Source organism: Nerophis ophidion, linkage group LG12 (genome assembly GCF_033978795.1).
Source record: "Nerophis ophidion isolate RoL-2023_Sa linkage group LG12, RoL_Noph_v1.0, whole genome shotgun sequence".
NCBI classification, from domain to species: domain Eukaryota; kingdom Metazoa; phylum Chordata; class Actinopteri; order Syngnathiformes; family Syngnathidae; genus Nerophis; species Nerophis ophidion.
Genome location: NC_084622.1, coordinates 23,946,044 through 23,973,842, shown reverse-complemented (window position 1 = coordinate 23,973,842; position 27,799 = coordinate 23,946,044). Strand labels below are relative to the sequence as shown.

Below are 27,799 nucleotides of genomic sequence, written 5' to 3'. Positions count from 1 at the left end.
GCAGCACCTCTCAAGCTCCATCTGGTTGGATGGAAGGCATTGGTTTTCATCCAGGATGTCTTTATATATTGCTGCATTCATCTTGGTCTAGTCAGGGAGGTGACTAAGAACTTGATGGGCACTTTGTCAGAGCAACAACATTTCTATGTGGAGAGATAAGAGCCTACAGAAAGACAATCATGTTTGCAGCAATTCACCAATCAGGCCTGTATGGTATAGTGTCCTGACAGAAGCCATATCTCAGTAGAGGTTTGCCAAATGCACCTGAAAGACTCTCACAACATGAGAACCCAAATTCTCTGGTCTGATGAGACAAAGATTAAACTCTTTCAGGCATCATGTTTGGAGAAAACCAGGCCCACACTCATTACCAATAGTATCCCTATAGTGAAGCATAGTGGTGGCAGCATCATGCTGCGGGGATGTTTTTCAGCGGCAATAACTAGGAAACTAGTCAGGCTAGAGGGAAAGATGAATGCCGCAACGTACAGAGAAATCCAAGATAAAAACGAACACTTACCATCCAACCTGATGGAGATTAAAAGGAACTGCAAAAAGGAATGGGCAAAACTGCCCAAAGATTGGTGTGCCAACTTTGTGGTATCGTATTCAAAACTACTTAATTAAAAAATACTTAATTACTGCCAAAGGTTCATCAGCAAAGTATTGAGCAAAGGCTGTGAATAATTTATGTACATGGGATTTTTTTCTTTATTTTATTTGATTTCTAATAGTTTTCACATTGTCATTATGAGGTATTGTCTGTAGAATTTTGAGGACAAAAATTAATTCATTCCATTTTGGAAGCACTGTGAATATTATCGGGATGCACTGTATGCAAAGATTCAAGAGCACATCATCAGTTACATATTTGTGCCCACTGGAAACACAAATCTCAGGTTTGAGCATATTGTATGACATATTTTATCTGTCAGCTGGAAAGTGAAAAGCCAGAAGACACCAGACTGATAGAACTGGACGAATCCCATCGCAGTGAGCACACAGTGTACATCAACCCTCCAGAGCTGCCTCCCCTGCCAGAGGGAGAGGAACATCCACTGTGCTACAGGTAAGATTATATAATATGTGTTTTTACAACATATTCGGTATATTATATGGATTTTTTACCTGACATGTTTCGACTGTGATCTGCGGTTTTCTTTAGAAGGGTCAGGTGACCACTGTGACGTGTTGCCTATCAGATGTTCTTATAGGCGTGGCCAACCAGGCAGACCTGTCAAGTCTACCTGGTTGGCTCGCCCGCCGTTTGATGGTCAATGGAGGAGGTAGTCCCAAGTATGCGAGAGCATAAATGCTGATGATGGTTTCCTTAGGTCGCTTCATCAATTTGATTGCCTCCATTGTTTTTAGTTTGGTATTTTCTGTCTCATTGATTTTGGAGTTGTCCCAGTCCATGATTTCAGGTAAAAATTTCATTTAATATACTGAAAATTTTATCTGACTTACAAGAACATTTGAAAAGTATATGAATAAGAAGACAGCCACACAATGAACCTTTTTGAGCAACTATATGCATTATACTGTCACTGCAGGGTTTCCCGCAGCGTTTTGTTGTTAAGGCGTCCGCCTTAACAACAAAGAGCCACTGCCTAAATGAATGTCTTTAAACAATATATATATATATATATATATATAAATGAATGTCTTTAAACAATATATATATATGTATATATATATATATATATATATATATATATTTATTGTTTAAAGACATTCATTTATTTTATTTTAATGTTTTTGTCCTGTCCAGCTTTTTAGGCAAATCATATAGTTGATGTAGATGCCCAATATCGGCTGTTTAGATTTACTTTACTTAAGAGAAGTGTAGGATACTTCTCTTGTTGCCTTATTTGTATTTGACTTTATTAAATGTATTTGTATTATCATTTGGTTCTAAACTAAAGTCGCCCTGCAATGAGGTGGCGACTTGTCCAGGGTGTTCCCAGCCTTCTGCCCGATTTTAGCTGAGATAGGTGCCAGTGCCCCCCGCGACCACAAAAGGTAATAAGAGGTAGAAAATAGATGGATGGACTAAAGTCTTAACAAGCGGCTTCACTTCGTACTACCTCTGCCTCTGACAGTATGTCTCTGCAGCACCCAGCATTGTCCCACCTACACAATTATCTGATTGGTTACACGCAGAGCGGTAACAGCCAATCAGCAGTGCATATTCAGAGCGCATGTAACAGCCAATCAGCAGTGCGTATTCAAAGCGATAACAGCCAATCAGCAGTGAGTGTTCAGAGTGCATGGAGTCAGTGCTCAAGGCAGAGGAAGGCAGAGAGGAGAGTGTTTTGTTTTTACTTTACGGGAAAAAATCGAGATATATATTGTATTATTGCCATTCAGGATACGGAGCGGAAAACACAACCAAAAATTGTAGGCTTCTTCATGCGATGAAGCCAGCCTACTTCACCACAGTCTGTAGTCTATTGCCCGCCCAGGCAGCTATGAGATGGAGACGTGATGGTGGCGACAGGCCAAATTACACTGTTCCTTACACCCACCCAGTTCTTTCCTCGTCTATCCGCCTGCCTGTCCCGGGCGACGCCCCCTCTACCCCTGGAGAGACACCATCTTAACTAACAAATATTCTGGGGGAAACACTGCACTGACACCTGTTTCTAATATTTAACCTGTGTACAGGATAACTAAATATTTAATTGCTCTGGGGTCAAAAACTAAATCTCTGAGCACACCAAAAGCTTTTAAGAAATATTTATTCACATGGAAACAAGGTAGTATGATCAGCAACAACATAAAGCCAAACAGAAGCTTGAAGAAAAGACACAGTTATAACGATATCTGCCAATCAAGAAAATTAAGTCATGTAAGTAGAGCAGGGCTGTCCAATATGTGGCCTGAGGGCCGTTTGCGACCCACAGCTTGATTTGCGTTTGCTCGCAGCATATTGTCTAAATCAAATCAAACATTAAATACACTAAGTCTATGAATGTTCTCATTCATCCAGGTCATTGTAATCTCATGGTATTCAAATGGACCGTTTGGTTTGTCTTAGAAGACGTTTTATAGTTATTCCGAGCGGACTTCATCAGTTCGTGCTCACAGACTTAGATTGACCAATCTAAGTCCGTTCTAGTGTCTAATAGAGCTGGCCAATCTTAGTCTATGAGAACCAACTGATAAAGCCTTACTCGGATGAAATAAAAACAATAATACACTTGGTCACCTAAAACACAAATCTGACACTCAGTTTTGTCTTCAGTTAGAGAAGGTGTCTCTTTTTTGCAATTATTATTATTATTATTTTTTTTTTTTCAAAATAAAAAAATATCAAGATGGCCCCTGCACGCTTTGAGTTTTTCAGCATGCGGCCCTTTGTTGTGGAGTGATATATTTTTTTACTCCTAAATATCATAAATATAAATAAATGTGAACACACTGCTTGTGTGTAGGTGTGTGTGAGACATGGGTGAGCAACAAGCCAGGATGTCAAATAAATTCCTCAGACCGCAGAGCAATTTTTATTGAAAATAATTGGTAAATATGAAAAATATTGACATTTAAAAAAAAAAAAAATTGTTCTGTTAAACTACTAATGATAGGCTGGCCAGTGGTGCTCTTTTTATGTTTTCTGGTTTGAGCAAATTGCAAACAGCCCCTTTAAATATTCTTCTTTCATTTGCTCATCGACAACAATATAATATTCCCCCTAGACAATGCCACACCTGTGGGAGACAGCTTAAAATAAATGACCTTTATTGTACATCTGCTGTCTTGGAGTCTGGCCATTTTTTTAAATGGGCTGCCTCACATTTGTAATTTTGTACTTAAACTGCGCTTTATAGGGAATTTTACCTATTCACAATCATGATAGACATGACGATCGATGTATTTTTTAATGCCTTCTAAATATTGAATAACTCTATTCTGCTTATAAAGCCTTTGAAAAGCATCCGAACACCTCCATTAAGGTTGTGTATACATGATGTAAGTACATATGTAATGTAGAAACAGGCACATTTATAATAACATTTAATATATACGTATTTTGATCATTTTAAGCATACGTGGCTCAGTAATTTCAAAAACGGATCACGACAATAGCTTTTTTTTTTAACTGAATCACTCAATGCAAACATAATAAAACATCATTTAAATTTAAAGTACCAATGATTGTCACACACACTAAGTGTGGTGAAATTACCCCCTGAATTTGACCCATGTCTTTGTTCCACGCCCTGGGAGGTAAGGGGAGCAGCAGCAGTAGCCACGCCCGGGAATCATTTTGGTGATTTAACCCCTAATTTCAACCCTTGTTGCTGAGTGCCAAGCAGGGAAGTAATGTTTCCCATTTGCCATTTGTATAGCCTTTGGTATGACTCGGTCGGGGTTTGAACTCACGACCTACCAATCTTAGGGCGGACACTCTAACCTCAAGGCCACTGAGCAGGCTTACTGTGCAATTTCTTCTTAGGAAGCCGACTGCTAGGATGATCAAATATTCCCGTTTAGATGAAGAATGACTCTTAATCCTCTCGAAGAAAAGGGAGGTGGACCCAAGCGTCTTTTTTTGTCGTTCTTACAATTTCCGGGTTTAAATTTGCTCTCAATGTGTAACAACTTGTCGGAATACGTCCTCAGCCTTATTCTACCCAAGTGAGAGGCATGATTTGTGATCTATAATAAACTTCCAGGGAGCAAGAAAGCGAGGAAACTCCTCACCATATCAAAATTGTAAACAACCTTGTGGTCACGGCGCCGCTATAAATATAGTTAGTCTGCATTAGCGCTTATAATAACAATATTACTTGGTTAATATTCAAATCAGGACATGTAAAAGGAGTATTGTTGGTGGTTTTTGAAGGGTTATTTATTGGATTTCATGGGCAAAACAGAGGACCTCCCTTTGGCTCCGCTGTAAACAGATTTTTAATTTAAAAAGAATCCATTCGTAGTCATGTCTTTTTTTATAATGATTGTAATCGATAGGCAAAATGAAGAAAACATTGCAATTCCCCTTTAAGCTTTTCAACTGATAATACTCGAGTATTCTACTTTGTACTGTTTGTATGTTTGATGTTAAATGTCATGGTGTTTATGGCATGCAATGTCTTTTTTTCAGCTACTCTGGCTTTCCTGTGATAAACACTGAGCTTCTAGAACCACTTGAAGGACCAAATCCTCCATCATCGGGCAATATTTTACGCCACAGCAACCCAGCCAGTCCAGTAGCCATCTTTAGACGCTCCAAACAGGTCAGATCAATTACTTTCTACAGGAATATTTTAACAAATATGAACATTTACAATTCCTGATGCATTTTTTTGCGCTAAGGGCCTGATGTAATAAGATCCCAAACAAGTGCTAAATAACGTGTGCAAATTGTGTGTACTATTAGTGGGTGTGTTGCGTGGGATCTATGAAAACTGATAACAAGAGTAAAGATGGTAAATAAGGATTTTGTGTGTCTTACATTAGCTGTCACCATGGAGACACTCATTTCCCTCCACATTCATTTCATCACGCTCCCTAACCTGTGCTGTTTTGCCATGTTTTTAAACATGCAGCACACATCTATATACTGTACAATTCTTTCTGCAATAAAAAATTGCAATCTAGACAACATAACCTCTTTTTAAAAGCACACTGTATGTGTGCTCTGAAAGACTGTACAACCAATGTTTTTGTCACAACATTGGAAATAACTGCAACGGTGCACTGGAATGATCCAATGGCAAGAAAATGCATGTTGCTCGATATTTTTATATATAGAAAATATACTAATGTTATATCTCCTGTATATGAAAAACTAGTGCCATTAAAAAAAACACCAGCAGACATTGTTTTGGTCTTCATTTTTTTCTAAATCTCATTCATCAGTTAAAAGTTGGAATTTTTTTCAGAAGTATGTAGATTGTCGACACGATCAGGGAAGAGTCTCTTCTCCTTCTGACCAAATGGCAGAAACTATGTGGCCATTTTGCACGCACATTACATACGTGCTAAATATAGACGCAAAATAGCGCCCACAGAACAGTTTCAGGTGTCATAAATCACATAGCGTGTGCTATATTATTATATTTGCATTGCATCTCCTGCTACTATTGGGGCCTTGTAATATTCAACATATATTCTGCATATTCCCGAAGACAGACACGCTAAATAGATTACGCTCTCTATCTGGCTAATGTAAGAGATGCAGTTCTGTGCACAAGCTTAATGGATCAGCTTTACGTGCGCCATCAAGTTTGCATGTATTTTACTACATGCAAACCTTTAGTACATCAGGCCCAAAATGTATGATTTGAGCTCAGTATGTGACATTTTTTTCCATATCAGGAGATGAAATCTGCTCAAAAGATGGCGCAAACCTATTCATCCATGCCTCAGATGTGGTCCAAATGTCTGCTACGCCACTGCTATGGCCTGTGGTTCATCTGCCTGCCTGGTTTTGTCGATACATGTCCCTCTAAAGTGCGGGCACTACGCATGGCTTACGATGTGCTAAGAAAGATGCAAGATAGGAAGCTGCAGGCTCCAGATGAGGTAGCTAACACCCACACATCTCTCTGCAAAAGAGTGGTGTCAAATTTGTTTTAGACGGTGGTGTTGTTAAGTTATTATGCTATTAAACATGGTGTTTGTTTTTTGCCCAAGGTTTGTTATCGTGTGTTGCTGCAACTCTGTGGTCAGTACAGCCAGCCAGTCCTGGCAGTTAAGGTGCTGTTCGAGATGAAAAAGGCTGGAATTCAGCCCAATGCCATCACCTATGGCTACTATAACAAGGTGTGCTCTTGTTTTAACAATGCATTTAATAGCTCAATGAATTATATCTGCTGTAAGCAAGCGCTCATCTTGATATTTTTACCAAAGGCGGTGCTGGAGAGCACATGGCCCTCCACCACCAGAGGAGGTTTCTTTTTGTGGGGGAAGCTGAGAAATGTGGTCTTGGGTGTCCGCCAATTCAAGCAAGCAGGGAAGAAACAGACAACACCGCACAGAGAAACCCAGCTGTCAGGTAGGATATGGAAAGTTTGCTTGTCTAATCAGCTTTTCAAGAAGTGACAGACCTGTTCAATGATCATAATATATTTGCAAAAGTTATTAACATCTATAGTTGTTTTTGGTGACATACCCCAGACACATAGTTTTAATATGATGTATTATGTATGATTTGATTGCTGCAATAGTTGTTACTCATTACCACCAATTTACATATTACACACTACCACAGTCAATTTTGATTAATGATCCACTGATATATGAAATTCCTGAATGTTCCTTGCAGAGGATAAGGTGATCATGTGGGAACAATGTGCTTTCCTAAACTTATACCAAGTGATATCCTTATCTTGTTCCCATATATCTCGAATTCCCTTGACGGTTATTTTACATGTTGTTATTATGCTCATATTTTTTGTGTGATCCAAGAATTATCTGCACTATGTAAATCACTCTCTGGTTTGTACGGTACACAGAGGTCAATCTGTTGTCAAATTAGCATAAATTCTTCCCTCATGGCACTTTACATTTGGAATTGTTTTGAAAGTGCTGGTGATTTAATGTCAGGACTCAGGACTTATTTTTATAGGCTCTGATTTGAAGTTGAGGTCAATAGAACCTCATAAATAACGCTGCTAGCTTGTCTGACCATAACTGAATTATTGTGTAGAAATATGGGGAAATAACTACAAAAGTATGCTTCATTCATTAACCATGTTATTAAAAAGGTAAGTTAGATATTACCTCTATATTACCAATATTACGATATTATATATTGTAATATTAGAATTAAATGATTTGGTGCATTTCTAAAGAGCTCAAATTATACACAGAGCAAACTATAACCTGCTACCAAAGAATGTACAAAAAATATTCTTAACAAAAGAGGAGACATATCACCTTGGGGGAAAAAATATTTGTATGCAAGTACAACACTTAAAACCTCTAGTACAGTAAGTGGAATTAAATTATGGACTGTATTAAGCAAGGAAGTCAAACTAAGTACTAATATGATCCAATTTAGCAACTGTTCAAACTCAAAGTATTAAAAAGTACAAGTAAGAAAAATTCTGATAAACATATTGAACCTTTTTAAAGGATGACAATCTTACTTATGTCATTATTTGAATCACATTTTAAAGGAGATCTGCACTTTTTTGGGAATGTTGCCTATTGTTCACAATCATTATGAAAGATGGATGATGGATGATTTTTTTTTAATGCATTCTAAATATTAAGTAAACGTAAATAAATGTCTGCTTACAGCGGAGCCAATGAGAGGTCTTCTATAACATCCAATAAATAACCATTTAAAGACCGCCAACAATACTCATTTATATTTCATGACTTGAGTAGTAAGTATTCATTTAATATTAGTATTAGTGATATTGTTATTTTAAGCGCTAATGCAGAGTTGCAGACAAACTATATATAGCGGCGCCGTGATCACTACCATGTGTACAGTATGTGCCACTGTGCCTACGTTTACATTAACGCGAGGGATCTGCTGCGTTTTCGCTGACTTACTCTGTGTAAGTTTGTTCTAGAACGTAAATCATGCATCTCACCTGGACAGAAGAAGTCTGAGGAGGTAATCTGACAAGTCGGTAGACTTTGAAAGACATTTAGGGGAAGCAAAAATGGCGAGAAAGACATGAAAAGACGCTCGGTCCACAAGCCCCTTAACCCGTTTCTTTGTGAGGATTATGTGTTATTTTTCACCAATATGGGAATATATGACCATCCTAACAGTTGGCATCCTAATGAGAGCAGACATTGTACAGTAAATTAAGTTTTATTATGTTTGTTGCCTCTCATAAAGTCTGCAGTGAGTAATAATCAGTAAATAAATAATAAAACCTTAGAGGAGGTGTTTGGATGTTTTTTAGGGGTTTATCCGCAGAATAGAGCGGCTCCCATAGGCTCCATTGTAAGCAAACTTTTGATCGCATTTATTTAATATTTGCAACAACAAAAACATCCATTGTCATGTCTCTCATAATGAATGTGAACAAGAGGTTAAAAAAAGTGCAGTTTCCCTTTAACTATTAATTTATAAAAAAATCTTATTTTTAATGTTTGTTTTTGTTTTTTGTTTTTATTGATCCACAGTTTGTGCTCCAGATTGAATACAAACAAATGTGTTAGAAATTGCTATGTATGGGGTCGGATTAAATTCCTACTTCTTTCGGACATGTTGTAATGAAAAACTGGAAATATGTGATGTACAATATTGTTAGTGTATGTATGTTCAAAATAAGATAATACCCTAACCATAACCACATTTTTTTTTGGTAATAAAATGTCATTGAAAAAAAGGACCCCATCAATCAATCAATCAATGAAAAAAACAATGGGAAAAACCTATTTGGTACTTTTTATAACTGCTGTGATTGTCACAGCAATGTTGTGTAATGTACATTTGACCCTTGATTTAACTGACAAATATCTCAATAGTAAGCAAATTCAAAACAACTGTTAATGGCATGTATGAAGAATTCACACATATATGACAAACCTGAATGGCAGATACAGTAAATATCATGCAGGGGCAAGTAATGTCATTATTTTATCCTGTATTGCAACACTAATGAAAACAAGGAGAATAATTGCAATGTCACTTCCCCCCCAGATGGCAGTGACCTCGACACAGTCAGCCATGGCAGTTTGGACAGTGCTAATGACTCTGCTGAGCGCAATTCCATCGACGCAGACTTCAACAAAATGGATTCCAGCGATGATGCATTTAGCACAAGTAAGCAGACTCCGCATTAACTTTACGGTTTAAAAAAATTAAATAATAATAGCATATGAACTGTCTTTCAGGTGGACAGTCGGACCAAGGCTATGATTCCTTGTCTAAGGAGGAGGAGAAGATGTTTTGCAGAGAAAGTGAAAACACTCCTGTGGTAGAGGACAAAGGAGCAAAGGAACACAGTAAGTTATGATTACAGTAAGTTATGACTCATTAAATCTCAGTTAGTGACCATTACAGCGGAATAAATCACCAAACTTACCAGCGAGGCAAATGTTCCAGTGTGGGCGTACTGTAATGTAATGTCTTCTTTTAGTGTCTCTTGCAAAAAACACACTGCAGTAATGGATTAGTCTTATGTAACAAGATGGTTGCATATGTAATTGGATTTGTCACGCATATGTCAGTGAAAAACAAAAAGTGTAGTTTACAGATCATAGACAGAAAAGCTGTGATGATTCTATGGCTATGTCATCCCTATTTAGTTGTGCTAATATCATTGCGTGCAGCTGACATCCTCCAGGGTGTGTTTAGAAAAATAACATGTGTTTCTCTTACAGGCAATGCTGACATTTTGGTTTCCAGTCCAGCGTTCATGCCAAATGGAGCTATGACTCACAGAGAGAGGCCAAAGTCTCTCGACTTGCCAGTTAGATCGCCAGCACTTAAACTCACTGTGCCGCAGCCCAGCTCCACCAAGCAGCATCACCTTGCTGCTGACAAACTGGGCGGGTTGGAGGAGGAGAAGTCAGAGAGTGGTGTTGAACAGAACCGGAGAAGACAAAGCACGAGCTGTTGCATTGGTATGGCTGGTCGGACAGATATTGAAACGGGCTTTGATCCACTTTCGCTAATGGCGACGGTGCAGGAACAGAGTCAGGAGAGTGGGAGCACACCTACTCAACGGCGTGAGCTGGCAGACGAGATTCAGCTGTATATGAACAATAAAAACAGCCCTCTGAGGAGCCGCGCTCCAAGTGTGGACCTGCAGAGCCTATCAAGTCCCTCTTCACAGTCCGCCCGACCCCCTGTCCTGATCCGCTCAAACACGCACCTCACGTTGCCCGTCAAATCTCGAGAGCGGCTCAGGACGTCACCATCTCTCCCTCTCGGTGTGTCTAATAAAGGCAGGGAGAGGCCTTCTTCTTTAGTGTTACCCTCATCCCCCACTCCCTCTTCCTCTTCCTTCTCTATGGATTCCCTCTTCACACCCACTCTGGACAGCTTCAAGAGTAGCGTCCTCTTAGCAGGCAAAGGTGTCGCAGAGAAGGCAAGCCGCCTCTACTCCCGCCTGTCCTCTCAGACATCATTAACACTGGTCAGTACCACTAACACACTCAGACCTTCCAATGAGGTATTTCCCCCCGACCACCGTTTCGTCTTCCATCACACCTGCAGGACTCAAACTGTGATCGCGTCAGCGTGTCCTCGCTCACCTCAGGGGAGGTGGACTGCTCTTCGCTTCTTGATAACGACTCCTGTTTGGATGCAGACTGCTTCACGTCCCCGCAGCACATCGGCACGGCGCGACTCAGGAGGAGCCCCATTGCGGGCCACACCCACCTGAGCAGCCCCATCTCCCCAGGCAGGGTGTTCCGACACAACTCATTCTCTGGTTAGTTACACATCTTTGAAACCATTCCTGCATCATTAAACACAGCCTGCAGCCTCACTGACATAAAAGACAGCATTGTGTGTGTGTGTGTGTGTGTGTGTGTGTGTGTGTGTGTGTGTGTGTGTGTGTGTGTGTGCGTGTGTGCGTGTGTGCGTGTGTGCGTGTGTGCGTGTGTGCGTGTGTGTGTGTGTGTGTGTGTGTGTGTTTTTTCACAATAAACCACTTAAATTGGACACATGGTTGTACTGTAGTGCTTTCTTTTAAAGTGGTATATTTATGGGAAACTAGGCCAGTTGGCAGAGGTGCTGAGTAATTGTGCCGGCTCTTCCACATCACACACACACTAGTTTAGAAAAACCTGCACATGGGCATAGCACCAAAATAGAGGTTAACTGATAGTCATAGTATTATCATTAATGGATAATACAGATCAAAATAATGCATCATTATGATTACACTATTAGTTGTAGAATATTTTCTGGGAGTAAAGGCTCTCTTGTTTTTAAAAAACAGTGATGTTTCTGTTTCTAACTTTAATCGCGCCACAGTTATGTGCAATGAAATGCCAAGGTGAAACTTGTACATAACTTTTTCCTATGCTGCCACAAATACATTTGTTATATGGTGACCTTTCTTGTTCCAAAATGTTGTTGCACATAAAGGTGAGAGGTGAACTAAAAAGGCAAACTTTAATGATGTTATGACGTCTGCTTTAATTAAAGTGTTCAAAATTAAGTTTGCCTTTATCCAGGTGAAACGAACAATTCGTATTATTGATAGGGTCGCGTAGTCTTTAACATTCTTAATTTGATTAAAGCCACCTTATTGTCAAACCTCCATGGTTAAATTATTTTATTTTAACATTGCACAATGTTTCTATTTTTTTATTGCATAAATATTTGTGGCTTCATAAAAAACATCCCAACTCCAATGTGAATTATATTTTTTTGTGAATTATATTTATATAGCGCTTTTCTCAATGCCTCTGCACCTGCTAAATGGAATTATTTATTCTGCCTTAACAAAGATAATACTTTTAAAGACAAGATCAAATAAGTAGTGATTTAATAACACGTCCATGGTTATAGTTGGCTTGTTAAAAATACTTCTGTTTGTGATGCCCTCCACTATATACTATAACAACTATTTATAAACATGTCTGTCAATTATTGAGCAATATTTTTGTTTGGCTTATTGGTCATTATTAAAAAATACATTCAAATGAGGTTTGTTCTATCTTGGCACCATTTTTTAAATATTCTTGTATATACTGTATATTCCATCCAGGTGGTTTGGCACTTCCCTCTCGAAGTTCTCACACTCCAGATTCCTCCCCCGACATAAATCGCTTCCAGTCCTGTGCCACTTACAGTATAGAGGTAATTTTTTAACATAAATATCATACTCCTTACTCTTCTTAGCCTGACCAGTCCTGATTCTGATGTTTTTTGGATGCAGGTAATGATGTCCAGCTGCTCCCTTTGCAAGACATGTGACTCTCTGGTCTATGAGGAGGAAATCATGGCCGGCTGGACGGCCAACGATTCCAATCTGAACAGCACGTGTCCCTTCTGCGGCTCGGCTTTTCTGCCTTTCCTCAATGTTGAGGTCAAAGATCTAAGACCCCAAAACAGGCGAGTTATGACCATTCAGTCACTTCACACACACATTCTCTCCTTTTTTTTTTAATCCCTGTTGCCGATCTCACTGAACTGATCCACCGTGTTCACCCTCAGATGTTCCCAGGAATCTAATCCCGTTACCAACCAGGATTCATCCGAAACCAAAGTGTCTGCAACAGAACATGCTGGGACGTCTTCAGCAGTGACGGTGCCTTACCTGAGCCCTCTGGTTCTTTGGAAGGAGCTTGAAAGCCTGCTGGTGAACGAAGGAGACCAGGCCATCTACTCCCCGGGAGTAGTGGACCATCACCCTATTGTCTTCTGGAACCTTGTGTGGTTCTTTAGAAGGCTGGAGCTGCCCAGTAACCTGCCAGCTCTTATTCTGGGGTCCCAACACTGTTGCCATGGCAATCAGGTAAATATTCTGCCTTCTTTACTTGCTTTAGATCAAGCTCTTGTCCCGTCTTTACAAACATAAGCAATTACTTGTGTGCGCGTGTGTGTAATAATGCAGAAATAAATTATATAATAAACCAGGGGTGTCCAAACCTTTTGTAGCAAGGGCAGCATTCATCAAAAAATTAAGGATGTGGAGGCCATTTTGATACATTTTTAAGATCCATCCATCCATCCATCCATCCATCCATCCATTCATCCATTTTCTACCGCTTGTACCTTTTGGGGTCACAATACTAAAACTAATACAATGGAGGTCAGTTAATATATGCTAAATTATCTGAACAAAACATCCACATCTATACTGTCACAAACTTGCATGGCTGCGGTAATTGTGACCCCAAGATGCAGGAGACAGGAAGACAAAGTGCAGGTAAGACAAGTATTGAATTATTTTAACAAAGGATATGAAAGAAATATCTCATATCATGCAGGAAACAGAGTTAGACAACAACACATTTAGACAACTAAAAAATCCTCAAGCCCTGATTGGAGGGGAAGGCAGGCATAAATAGAAACTTTATTGGCAACCGTGGCCAGGTGTGGCCAGGCTGCCATTTATGGACAGGTGAAGGGCAAAAGTGCTCAGGGAGACTGACAGGCAGTAGAACTAAGATGGGAGCGCCAAAAAGGAAACCAATGGAGAAAATATGACACAAGTGAGACCTGATTTGACAGATGGTCACACTATACAAACAAAGCAAGTTATTGTAATATCCAAGCCAGGGGTCTTTAATGTTTGCCCAAACTGATTAAAATAAAGTGCTTGGACCCCTTAATTCTACATCTTGTATGAAATTATGATTGTAATTTACATTAATCTGGTTTTAAAGGTAGCGTACCTTGTTATCGTGCAGTACTAAAGATATTCATACATTAACAGTATTGTTTTGCTAATAGCTAGCTGGCAACTAGAGTACTAATCACTGGCTGGCAACTGATGCGCCAATCGTTAGCTGACAACTAGTGCCCCAATCGCTAGCTCACAACAAGATTGCTAATCGGTAGATGGTAGAGGTGTCACACACACACAATAAATATTATTTTCTAACAAATTCTTAACGATTAAAAAATACAAATTGTTGTTTTTTTAAATCTGTCCTGTCCAGCAACTCGGGTAAATCTTATTGTTGATGTCAATGTCCATATCAGCTGTACAGATTTATTCTATAGTAGAGAAGTGTGGGATACTTCTCTTGTTGCCTTATTTGTATTCAACTTTATTGAATGTTTTAGTATAATTTTTTTTAAACAAAACCAGTTTTCTTTTAAGTAATATCGAAATTGATCACAGCTGTTTATCTATTTTATGGAGGAATGCCGTTAGTCATAGAACTGGCACCCGATGTTATTAAAACGTATTTATTTTGAATAGAATCGACCCTGAATCAAATCCTTACACCCAAGAATTGAATTGAATCGTCCATGCTGTGTCCATAGATTCACAGAAACTAGAGTGCTAATTGCTAGCTGGCAACTAATGCGCCAATCACTCAATGACAACTAGCGCACTAATTGCTAGCGGAATACTAGGGCGTTAATCGATAGCAACAACTAACGTGCCCGTCACCAGCTAAATCTAATATAATGCTGCCAAATATAACGAGTTAACTCATGTGATTAATCTAAAAAAATTATTGCATTAATCCTTGGACACACTTAGAATAATTATGCAATTTATTTTTCCTGTACAAGCTCTTTTACCTTACACAGTCAGTGTTCAGATCAATCATACGTCAGTACAAAAATGAGTGAGGAGAGTCTGACTGGTGTGCTCGCTGGCAAATTTAATTCCAAAATACAGCCTGTAAAAACTTAGATAAAACTGTTACCAAATGTTTTGTAAATAAATGACACGCTTTGTATGTACAAATGTTGGCGTCTTTTAAATATGCAAATGAGTAATTACCTATGATTAATCATGATTAAGCCAAATTCCACAATGTATGATGAATTAATCATTTGACAGCTCTAATACAATAATGTTCATAATAATGACGAATAATAGGCCACCAACTAGGGCTGGGCGATATATTGATATACTCGATATATCGTGGGGTTGTCTCGGTGCGATATAGAAAATGACTATATCGCTACAGGCTCGTCCCACTTTTTCTTGTCTGTCCTTCTCACAGACAGCAAACGCACTTTCTTACATACTTCACATACATCTACGCCCTCGCGGAGCAGAGAGGTAGCAGCATGGATAATGTTAGCTGTGATGCTAGTGGAGCCGTGCGTGTGGTAATAAGAGAGAAAGAAGGTGCAAATCTGGTAACAAATGAAGGAGGAATTAATTCCCAAGAAAACCAGCAGGGGGTCCATCGTATGGCGGAGGTTTGGCTTCAAGTTGGAATATGACAAACAGACAACCGTAATTTGTCAAGTGTGGTGCAAAAGCGTTGCTACAAAAAGTAGCATTTCTGCTAATAGGTGGCATCATTTGAAAAGTGACCTGCCAAAGATTGAAGAGTGCTTACTCCGCAAGTCAACATCTCCATTCGGTGCCACACGCCCACACCATCAAAATGCCAAGGCAAACATTTCCAGATCAAAACCGTATGAAAAAAATAATCAACAACAAAAGGAGATGAGGTCCGCAGTAACCTACCAACATAGCAAAGGACGAACAATATTTGATTTCCTATTATGCAGCTAATTTTTTTTTACATTTATTGAAATATCTTGTGTGACTTTATGCACAAAAGTGCACTTTATTTGTTTTAAACTTTTGTAGTGGAGTTCTGTACAAAAAGTGCACTTTAATTTAGTGTTGTTTTGATAGGTCATCTTAGTGACATCATGCACAAAAGTGCACTAATAGCTTATTTTAAAATGTCTCTGACAATCTTGCACTTTCGGTTTCGGAAATGACATGAATATTTGTGCCACTGCTTAATAACTGTTTAATAAATACAGTTTTGGTCAATTGACTTAGTTGTGATTTCCTTCTCTGCATGAAAGTTTAAAATGAGCATATATTATTTGCAGTATGTACAAGAATGTTGTAATGTAGACACATAAAATCATCATACTGCTGTGATTATATGCATCAAGTTTTAATTCAAGGCTAAGGCAAAATATCGAGATTTATATTGTGTATCGCGACACGGCCTAAAAATATTGAGATAGTAAAAAAGGCCATATCGCCCAGCCCTACCACCAACTAAAACCTTTTTAAAGTCTTAACTTACATTTCTTGCAAGAAATGTATAGACGTGTCCATGATGACAGGACGCACAAAAATATTCCGACCATATACTGTAAAATGCACAAGTCATTGTGGGGGAGATTTTGAGCCACTCTGGGTTTTTTATGTAATATTCATAACTGTGATGTGTTTATTTTGTCAGTGGAATGTGTCGCGGGCCAATTAAAAACAAGCCGCTGGCCGCAAATGGCCTCTGTACAACATTTTGGACACCCCTGTAATAAGTTGTTCAACCATTAAGATAAGAAAATGTTGACCTTCTTACTTGTTGTGCCTGCAGACACTTTCGAGTGTTTCTTCGGAGGACAGCAAGCAGGTTCTTGTCAGGATTATGTGGGACAACCTGAAGCTGCATCGAGACAAAGTCCATCCTTGTTACGTTCTGTGGAACACACATTGTAAGTCATTTCATTTGCTGATTGATTGATTGATTGATTGAAACTTTTATTAGTAGATTGCACAGTACAGTACATATTCCGTACAAGTGACCACCAAAATGGTAACACCCGAATAAGTTTTTAACTTGTTTAAGTCGGGGTCTACGTTAATCAATTCATGGTACAAATATATACTATCAGCATAATACAGTCATTACACAAGTTAATCATCAGAGTATGTACATTGAATTATTTACAATCCGGTGGGTGGGATGATGAGGGGTTTGGGGCAGAGGGGTTAGGTTTGGTTGATATCAGCACTTCAGTCATCAACAATTATAGCATTGAAACAGTGTAGGTCTGACTTCATAGGATATGTACAGCGAGCAGTGAACAAAGAATTACATTACCCGTTACCATGGCGATGTGGCAACATGTTTGCAATAGATACTTAAAATGGATTCAGGATATAATGCATGATTGTACTTAATGTCCTCATCAATGCTTCATTTAAGATTGCAGTGATTTGAGATGAGGGAGTCGCTGATTAGGATGAATTTGTTTCCTCGTTAGGCGCCAACTCCCTGGTTCGCTGCGGCCTGTGCGAGGAAGGACAGCTCTTCACTGTGGAGCTGCTACAGAGTTTGGTTAGAAGCATCAAGAAGAGCGATGTCTATCAGCCTATGAGTCACGTGATCCAGCTGCTTGGATCTGAACTGGGCTTTAAAAGACAGAGGTGAGGGACTCTAAAATGGAGACAATAACGCCAATGAAAAGTATTAAATGATTGTTTTTTTGTCCTCCAAATAGGAGCCTGTACAGAGATTTGTTATTCCTGGCTCTGGTATCTTTGGGCAAGAACAACATCAATATCAGTGAGTCCAAGAACATGATATCTGAAAAACTCGATGAACTCTTGGCTGATCTATGGGGTGTTGTCGTCTTTCACATGACTGCACATTGTCATCTGTGGGCCACCCCACCCCCCCTCCCCATCCTCATACTGCTGTAGCAGACATTTAATACAGATAACCTCAACGGTTTATTATCACTCGGCATCACTAGGTGTTAAGGAAAAGGAAGGCTTCGTCGCCAGGAGATACACAAAATGTGAACAAACTTACAGACTCATAATAAATAAGTCATTGTCTTTTTAATATTGTAGTACTAGAACAACAACAACCACAAGCAAAGTGGAAGGAAACTTACATATTTAAGTGAATAATGTCTGGTTATTATATTATTGATTTATACTCATATTCCTCCTCTCTGAGCTGCTACCTTACCGTGGTAGAGGAGTTTGCGTGTCCCAATGATCCTAGGAGCTATGTTGTCTGGGGGTTTTCATGCCCCCTGGTAGGGTCTCCCAAGACAAACAGGTCCTAGGTGAGTGATCAGACAAAGAGCAGCTCAAAGACTTCTATGGAATTACAACGAAATGAACCCAGATTTCCCTCGCCCGGACGTGGGTCACCGGGGCCCCGCTCTGGAGCCAGGCCCGGAGTTGGGGCACGATGGCGAGCGCCTGGTGGTCGGGCCTGTTCCCATGGGGCCCGGCCGGGCACAGCCCGAAGAGGCAACGTGGGTCATCCCTCCAATGGGCTCACCACTCATAGGAGGGGCCATAGAGGTCGGGTGCATTGTGAGCTGGGCGGCAGCCGAAGGCAGGGCACTTGGCGGTCCGATCCTCGGCTACAGAAGCTAGCTCTTGGGACGTGGAACGTCACCTCACTGGGAGGGAAGGAGCCTGAGCTAGTGCGCGAGGTAGAGAAGTTCCGGCTGGATATAGTCGGACTCACCTCGACGCACAGCAAGGGCTCTGGAACCAGTTCTCTCGAGAGGGACTGGACCCTCTTCCACTCTGGCGTTGCCGGCAGTGAGAGGCGACGGGCTGGGGTGGCAATTCTGGTTGCCCCCCGGCTCAAAGCCTGTACGTTTGAGTTCAACCCAGTGGACGAGAGGGTAGCTTCCCTTCGCCTTCGGGTGGGGGGACGGGTCCTGACTGTTGTTTGTGCTTACGCACCAAACAGCAGTTCAGAATACCCACCCTTTTTGGGTACACTCGAGGGAGTACTGGAAAGTGCTCCTCCGGGTGATTCCCTTGTCCTACTGGGAGACTTCAACGCTCATGTTGGCAACGACAGTGAAACCTGGAGAGGCGTGATTGGGAAGAATGGTCGCCCGGATCTAAACCCGAGTGGTGTTTTGTTATTGGACTTTTGTGCTCGTCACAGTTTGTCGATAACAAACACCATGTTCAAACATAAGGGTGTCCATATGTGCACTTGGCACCAGGACACCCTAGGCCGCAGTTCCATGATCGACTTTGTAGTTGTGTCATCGGATTTGCGGCCTTATGTTTTGGACACTCGGGTGAAGAGAGGGGCGGAGCTTTCTACCGATCACCACCTGGTGGTGAGTTGGCTGCGATGGTGGGGGAGGATGCCGGACAGACCTGGCAGGCCCAAACGCATTGTGAGGGTCTGCTGGGAACGTCTGGCAGAGTCTCCTGTCAGAGAGAGTTTCAATTCACACCTCCGGGAGAACTTTGAACATGTCACGAGGGAGGTGCGGGACATTGAGTCCGAGTGGACCATGTTCCGAACCTCTATTGTCGAGGCGGCTGATTGGAGCTGTGGCCGCAAGGTTGTTGGTGCCTGTCGTGGCGGTAATCCCAGAACCCGTTGGTGGACACCAGCAGTGAGGGATGCCGTCAAGCTGAAGAAGGAGTCCTATCGGGTTCTTTTGGCTCATAGGACTCCGGAGGCAGTGGACGGGTACCGACGGGCCAAGCGGTGTGCAGCTTTAGCGGTCGCGGAGGCAAAAACTCGGACATGGGAAGAGTTCGGGGAAGCCATGGAAAACGACTTCCGGACGGCTTCGAAGCGATTCTGGACCACCATACGGCGCCTCAGGAAGGGGAAGCAGTGCACTATCAACACCGTGTATGGTGCGGATGGTGTTCTGCTGACTTCGACTGCGGATGTTGTGGATCGGTGGAGGGAATACTTCGAAGACCTCCTCAATCCCACCAACACGTCTTTCTTTGAGGAAGCGGTGCCTGGGGAATCTGTAGTGGACTCTCCTATTTCTGGGGCTGAGGTCGCTGAGGTAGTTAAAAAGCTCCTCGGCGGCAAGGCCCCGGGGGTGGATGAGATCCGCCCGGAGTTCCTTAAGGCTCTGGATGCTGTGGGGCTGTCTTGGTTGACAAGACTCTGCAGCATCGCGTGGACATCGGGGGCGGTACCTCTGGATTGGCAGACCGGGTTGGTGGTCCCTCTCTTTAAGAAGGGGGACCGGAGGGTGTGTTCCAACTATCGTGGGATCACACTCCTCAGCCTTCCCGGTAAGGTTTATTCAGGTGTACTGGAGAAGAGGCTTCGCCGGATAGTCGAACCTCGGATTCAGGAGGAACAGTGTGGTTTTCGTCCTGGTCGTGGAACTGTGGACCAGCTCTATACTCTCGGCAGGGTTCTTGAGGGTGCATGGGAGTTTGCCCAACCAGTCTACATGTGCTTTGTGGACTTGGAGAAGGCATTCGACCGTGTCCCTCGGGAAGTCCTGTGGGGAGTGCTCAGAGAGTATGGGGTATCGGAATGTCTTATTGTGGCAGTCCGCTCCCTGTATGATCAGTGTCAGAGCTTGGTCCGCATTGCTGGCAGTAAGTCGGACACGTTTCCAGTGAAGGTTGGACTCCGCCAAGGCTGTCCTTTGTCACCGATTCTGTTCATAACTTTTATGGACAGAATTTCTAGGCGCAGCCAAGGCGTTGAGGGGTTCCGGTTTGGTGGCCACGGGATTAGGTCTCTGCTTTTTGCAGATGATGTAGTCCTGATGGCTTCATCTGGCCGGGATCTTCAGCTCTCACTGGATCGGTTCGCAGCAGAGTGTGAAGCGACCGGAATGAGAATCAGCACCTCCAAGTCCGAGTCCATGGTTCTCGCCCGGAAAAGGGTGGAGTGCCATCTCCGGGTTGGGGAGGAGACCCTGCCCCAAGTGGAGGAGTTCAAGTACCTAGGAGTCTTGTTCACGAGTGGGGGAAGAGTGGATCGTGAGATCGACAGGCGGATCGGTGCGGCGTCTTCAGTAATGCGGACGTTGTATCGATCCGTTGTGGTGAAGAAGGAGCTGAGCCGGAAGGCAAAGCTCTCAATTTACCGGTCGATCTACGTTCCCATCCTCACCTATGGTCATGAGCTTTGGGTCATGACCGAAAGGATAAGATCACGGGTACAAGCGGCCGAAATGAGTTTCCTCCGCCGGGTGGCGGGGCTCTCCCTTAGAGATAGGGTGAGAAGCTCTGCCATCCGGGAGGAGCTCAACGTAAAGCCGCTGCTCCTCCACATCGAGAGGAGCCAGATGAGGTGGTTCGGGCATCTGGTCAGGATGCCACCCGAACGCCTCCCTAGGGATGTGTTTAGGGCACGTCCAGCTGGTAGGAGGCCACGGGGAAGACCCAGGACACGTTGGGAAGACTATGTCTCCCGGCTGGCCTGGGAACGCCTCGGGATCCCCCGGGAAGAGCTAGACGAAGTGGCTGGAGATAGGGAAGTCTGGGCTTCCCTGCTTAGGCTGCTGCCCCCGCGACCCGACCTCGGATAAGCGGAAGATGATGGATGGATGGATACTCATATTCTGGCCACTTGACATTGGATTTGTCGCACTCGGCATTTTTTTTTTTTTTTTTACAACTAAACAAACTAAATTATTCAAGGTGCTTGACGGGGTACTGCACTTTTTAATTTTTTTGCATATTAAAAGTTAAAGTTAAAGGCCTACTGAAACCCACTACTACCCACCACGCAGTCTGATAGTTTATATATCAATGATGAATTATTATAATTGCAACACATGCCAATACGGCTTCTTAGTTTACTAAATTGCAATTTTAAATTTCCCGGGAGTTTCGTCTTGAAAACGTTGTGTAATGATGACGTGTACGCAAGACGTCACAGGTTTTAAGGAGATATGAGCGCTGCGCACACACACAGCTAAAAGTCGTCTGCTTTAACCGCATAATTACACAGTATTTTGGAGATCTGTGTTGCTGAATCTTTTGCAATTTGTTCAATTAATATTTGAGAAATCAAAGTAGAAAGATGGAGTTGGGAAGCTTTAGCCTTTGGCCACACAAACACACGGTTATTCCTTGGAGGTGAAACTTTACTATGGATCAGAGCGCGGTCAAGCGAACATGAATCACGACGGAATGTCAACCAGCAGGTTTTGGTGAGAAAATAGTGGTAAAAAGTCGCTTCTTACCGGAGATCAGCTGAGCTTGTGCCGTCCATAGCTGCCGTCGACTCCCCTGAGACACTGCGCGTCAACACACCCTTGGAGACACCTCCGAATAACAGGTACTATTAAACTCACTAAAACACTAGCAACAAAATAGAAAGATAAGGGATTTCCCAGAATTGTCCTAGTAAATGTGTCTAAAAACATCGCAATCCGTCCCAATGCAATCGCGTTTTTTTCTTTTTTCTAGTCCGTTGCTATCAATATCCTCAAACACAAATATTTCGTCCTCGCTCAAATTAATGGGGAAATTGTCGTTTTCTCGGTCCGAATAGCACTTTTTGTTAGAGGCTCCCATTCAAATCAATGTGAATATGTGAGGAGCCATCAACATGTGACGTCATCTTCTGCGACTTCCGGTAGAGGCAGGGCTTTTGTCTTAGGAGCGAAAGTTGCAAACTTTATCGTGGATGTTCTCTACTAAATCCTTTCAGCAAAAATATGGCAATATCGCGAAATGATCAAGGATGACACATAGAATGGACCTGCTATCCCCGTTTGAATAAAAAAAATCTCATTTCAGTAGGCCTTTAAATTACCAATGATTGTCACACACAGTCTTTGGTGTCGTTCACAATCATTATAAAAGACATGACAGATGTATTTTTTAAATGCAATCTAACTCATAAATAAATGTAAATATAAGTCCGCTTCAAGCAGAGCCAGAGGGAGGTCCTCTATTCCGCCCATCAAACCATCAACCATCCAAAAACTGCAAAAAATACTGCATTTAGGTTTTGTGATATTGATATTGTTATAAGCGCTAACACAGGCAAACTATTTGTTATAATCACAAGCTTGCGTGCCAATGTCAACATAATCAACTGATCAGCTGCTACCCTGCTCATCAAACTTTATTGTGGATCATAATTCATGCCTCTCAACTTGAAAGTAGAAGGACGAGGACGTATTCCGGCAAACTGGTCAACTGGGGGCGAATGTCGTCGTATGCTTTAAATGAGAAAAATACATTAATATTTAATATGCCCGTTACTACATTACATATATACTTACATCATGTATATAATACCTTACAGGAGGTGTTTGGATGTTTTTTAAGGGCTTCATAGGCGGAATAGGGCAACTCCCATAGGCTCCATTGTAAGCTGACTTTTGATCACATTTATTTGATATTTAGAATGCAAAAAAATAATACATCCTTTGTCTCGTCTTTCATAATGATTGTGAACAATAGTCAAAATTCCCCCCAAAAGTGCAGTTCCACTTTAAGAATATTTTAGGGAGAGAGTATGATTTGATTACTGCATTAAAGATAGTACGGCCAACAGGGTTTCAGGCGATCTCCTCTATGATTGGTCAGAAGACATTTACTGAACAGGGTGCCATGACTACTACCAAATTAGAGCCAATCCAATCCTCGTTAGTTTTTAGGCATGTAAAAACTGCCTGTTGTGCAGCATGGGGCTGCTCCACCCGCAAGAAATTGTAGAAAGGTTTTACATTGCTTTCCACACAAAGTATAGAAAGTGAAGATTTGCCATCAACACTGGAGAGCTGTGTGTCGTGTGTCAGGTAAACACACAACACAACGTCTGCTTTTGTTCAGGATAGCTCATAAAAGATAATACCAATAATAACAGAAGAAATGAATACATTTAAGCGAGAGTTTGACAAAAACAGATTAAAATAATGCTATTTGGTAGCAGAAGAAGAGAAAGTCAAACACTATAAATAAACAAACATTGAATGAGGAAAAAAAGAATAGGTGTAATAATAGATGAGAAAGTGAACAGAAACTGTCATTAACAAATACACAACAAGGTGGCAAGAAACACATTAGTATGAATAAAGTAAAATGTATTGTGGACCAAAAAACACTCCATATTCTCTGTTGCTCGACAATTTTACCATATCTGAGTTATTGTGCAGAAAAATAGACAAATAAGTACAAAAATACACTTACTCAATTACCTTGTTACAAAAAAGAACAGTTACAATAATACATGAATACATGCAGTGAGTACAAATACATTGGAGTTGACATACTTCACACAACAGTCATAATTTCTTTGTGACTGTTGGCCCAAAGCAAATGAAGATTTTGGCAAAATCAGGGTAATACGGGTTGTTCTTTAGTCGTTCTGTGTATTTTCTACGTTTATTGCACCACCTGGTGCCTGCTCGTTATGAAACATGACAAGAATGTAGCAACAGAGTGTCAAATTCGGCCGCAAAATTGTACTTTCCAAAAATAAAAGCATGTTTTATTGTAAGTGTATGAGCTGGAGTCATACTTGCCAACCTTGAGACCTCCGAATTCAGGAGATGGGCGGGGGTTAGTGCTACAAGGGGTTCTGGGTATTTGTTCTGTTGTGTTTATATTGTGTTACGGTGCGGATTTTCTCCCGAAATGTGTTAGTCATTCTTGTTTGGTGTGGGTTCACATTGTGGCGCATATTTGTAAAATTCTTAGTTGTTTATACGGCCACCCTCACTGTGACCTGTATGGCTGTTGATCGTGTATGCCTTGCTTTCACTTATGTGTGTGTAAAAGCCGCATATATTATGTGACTGGGCCGGCACGCTGTTTGTATGGAGGAAAAGCGGACACAACGACAGGTTGTAGAGGACGCCAAAGGCTGTGCCTTTTAAGCACGCCCCCAATATTGTTGTCCGGGTGGAAATCGGTAGAATGGTTGCCCCGGGAGAATTTCGGGAGGGGCACTGAATTTTGGGAGTCTCCCGGGAAAATCGGGAGGGTTGGCAAGTATGGCTGGAGTATGTTTGGAACTATATATAGATGTATTATTTTGTTTAATTTTGTCAGAAAAACTAACGTCAAATGACAGCGATTGCCACACACATCCTTGGTAGCAAGGATGGCGCCTGTTTAGTTGGCCATACTCTCTCTATACAAAACTCTGGTTGAGACTAAATCAACAGCGCCTCTGCTGGTTGCAGCCTGGTGCACTACTTTTTGTTTTAAGAGACTTAATCAACAATCAATATTTATATATCCATACAATCAACAGAATGTGTTTAATAGTTTACGACACAACATTACTTTGACAAAAAGTGACAAGCCCTCTTATTATTTTTATCGATTTTGCCACCCTTAGCAACCAATATAGATGGGGTTTTTTTACATCACACATCACATTTGCGTCCAGATAACAAGTTTTCTTCAGGTGTTTTTTTTGCTCCTGAAAATGAATCTGGTAGTCATTTCCTATGATATCAGTTTGTTTTTGAGAAATTGGTAGATAGGTTTTGTTGCGTTCGGACCAGGTGTTCCTCTTGCTGGGAAGTTTAACTGCTAGTCACCTCCAAGTTCTTTCAATGACACTTAAGCTGATTCTAAATGAATCCCAGACAGAGTAGGTCTTCTGAAATTTTATTCCAAAGCTTCGGGAGACCAATCCATGAACAACACCTTTTAATCGCAGCGCCCAAGTTGATCTAAAACTCAAAAGGGAAGAGACTACTTCTTGAATACGCAAACAGCCACCTCCCTCCCCAGATGAGACATACAGGTTCATTGTTCAACTAAAGATAAGATATTTAGGGAGTACTCCAACTTCCTACATTCCAAAGCTTTAAGGTTAACACACAGTTTACTTGCAGACAAACAGAAAGAGAACAAATGGAAAAACACTAGCTGTTTTCAAATATGACTATAAATAAAAATAAAAAAGTAACTCCTGCATATATAAATATATATTCTCCACAGTTTCTACTAACTTTCCTTGGAACGCCCCCTTTCCCTCAACATACTCGATATGCCCGCCCCCCCTTGGTGTGACGTGATCTATAGAACTGGAGCCAATTTGGATTAAGGCATGTAAAACTATTATTTTGATCACTTAATTGCATATTTTTGTCGCCTTGGTCAATGATGGTTATGGTTAACCTTATGAGCAAAAATAAATCTCAAAGAATCACGAGAAAGCATCGGAAAACATCAGTAGAAGAGGACACAAACTAGCATACTAGCGGTTTACCTTCTTTTCTTGATCACCAGGTCTCCTTCCTTATGTTTTTCCACAAGTTCTGACTCAGTCTTTCTCCTCTCGAGGGTGCTCCTGATTTTCAGGATTGCATTTAGCTTGAGTCTTTTACGTGTTTTTAATCCAAACTCAGACCAAAACCTTCCTTCTTCGAAGTCAGACAAATATCTGCTGCAAATTACACTCTTGTGTGGTCTGTCCTATTTTGTAGTATTCAATTTGAGTGGAGAGGTCTACTTTCCTCATATTACCATCATTTGGAAATGTATGCAGGCTGGCCCCTTCTTTAGTTGTATTGCTACAATCTACAACAATGCATCTGGCAGATATATTTCATCACTCCTTTAAATTCTGCACAAATATAACGTGATTCTTGATGAAGATGCTACCAGAACACATACTACACAATATGAAATTGCTTCTTCTGTAAGTGACGTCAGCAGACTGAGGCAGAGCTGCTTACATTTTTGTGCAAAAAGTTCCAAATTGTGCTGAAAAGAATACTAGACTAAAATCACTACTGTGTCTATTTTGAGGGGAGTCTTACCTCTGGACATCTTTTTTAGGTAACTGTGAAATAAGAGCTAATGTAGTCAGAGTTAATTTTATTTCTTTTTTGTGTTGCCATGACTTGCATTCTTCTACGTAGGCATTACTAAGTACAAGAGAACACCTGTGGGGTAAATCCTTAGGTCTTTGGTTCTGGAGTTAAGACTTAAGGTTTTATTACTTCTTTCATTGCAGATGCCTTTGACCGGGAATACAAGCTGGCCTATGACCGCCTCACCCCCAGCCAGGTCAAACTGACACACAACTGTGACCGCCCCCCTGGAGCGGGGGTCATGGAGTGCAGGAGGACTTTTGGGGAGCCTGGTCTGTAAATCACATATTTTTTTAAAATTTGTTTTTAGACTTCAGACTCAGGACCAGCTCACCTGAGCTTTTTTAAAGCACAACTGGAAAATGAAGACTGCCTGATGACTCCCTGTTACTGTAGGTGCGCAGTAGTGACTAACTATGGAGGACTTAGTTTCCACTGCATTTTCACTATATCCACAAGTCAACTGTTTGTACAGTTAGCATACATTTTTTATGAATTTGTTTTGTAAAATGTGTCTAAAAGAACGTGTATTATAACACATTGTCTAAAAGGTCCTGGTGACCCGACTATTGTTGAGTGTGTAGAACAAACAGCTTTCAGACATTCTTGTTTTTATAGCACTTTGACAAGATACGCTCTTTGCATTGGCCGAGCGGCCAAAGATGGACAGATTAAATGTTGTATTGTTTTAATGTGCAGTTTACCACAAGCAAATACATTTTTCGTTATGCCCGCTGTGTATACACCTGAAGACACTAAGGGGTCCCCAAACCTTTTGACTCTGTCCAGGGGCCAGGCTATCTATTTGTGTGCATGTGCGCTTGGTGTATTATACATACACATATATATATATATTATAAATACACATACATATATACATATATTATAAATACACATACATAGATACAT

The 27,799-nt window shown here is 41.2% G+C and overlaps 1 protein-coding gene across 3 annotated transcripts in view; it reads left to right on the top strand.

Moving 5' to 3' along the window:
* Positions 1-27,799, top strand: part of dennd4a (DENN/MADD domain containing 4A) — a 68,724-nt gene that overhangs the window by 40,897 nt on the left and 28 nt on the right. For all 3 annotated transcript variants that reach the window (XM_061917125.1, XM_061917123.1, XM_061917124.1), the window contains 16 exons: positions 936-1,069; positions 5,108-5,240; positions 6,325-6,531; positions 6,643-6,771; positions 6,859-7,003; positions 9,620-9,742; positions 9,814-9,924; positions 10,303-11,060; positions 11,141-11,357; positions 12,645-12,736; positions 12,816-12,991; positions 13,094-13,394; positions 16,927-17,044; positions 17,597-17,759; positions 17,834-17,898; positions 27,034-27,799. The exon at positions 27,034-27,799 is cut by the window's right edge and continues 28 nt beyond it. In XM_061917125.1, the coding sequence (XP_061773109.1) occupies positions 936-1,069; positions 5,108-5,240; positions 6,325-6,531; positions 6,643-6,771; positions 6,859-7,003; positions 9,620-9,742; positions 9,814-9,924; positions 10,303-11,060; positions 11,141-11,357; positions 12,645-12,736; positions 12,816-12,991; positions 13,094-13,394; positions 16,927-17,044; positions 17,597-17,759; positions 17,834-17,898; positions 27,034-27,170 (3,009 nt within the window). In that variant the 3' untranslated portion in view covers positions 27,171-27,799. The remainder of the gene's footprint in view (positions 1-935; positions 1,070-5,107; positions 5,241-6,324; positions 6,532-6,642; positions 6,772-6,858; positions 7,004-9,619; positions 9,743-9,813; positions 9,925-10,302; positions 11,061-11,140; positions 11,358-12,644; positions 12,737-12,815; positions 12,992-13,093; positions 13,395-16,926; positions 17,045-17,596; positions 17,760-17,833; positions 17,899-27,033) is intronic.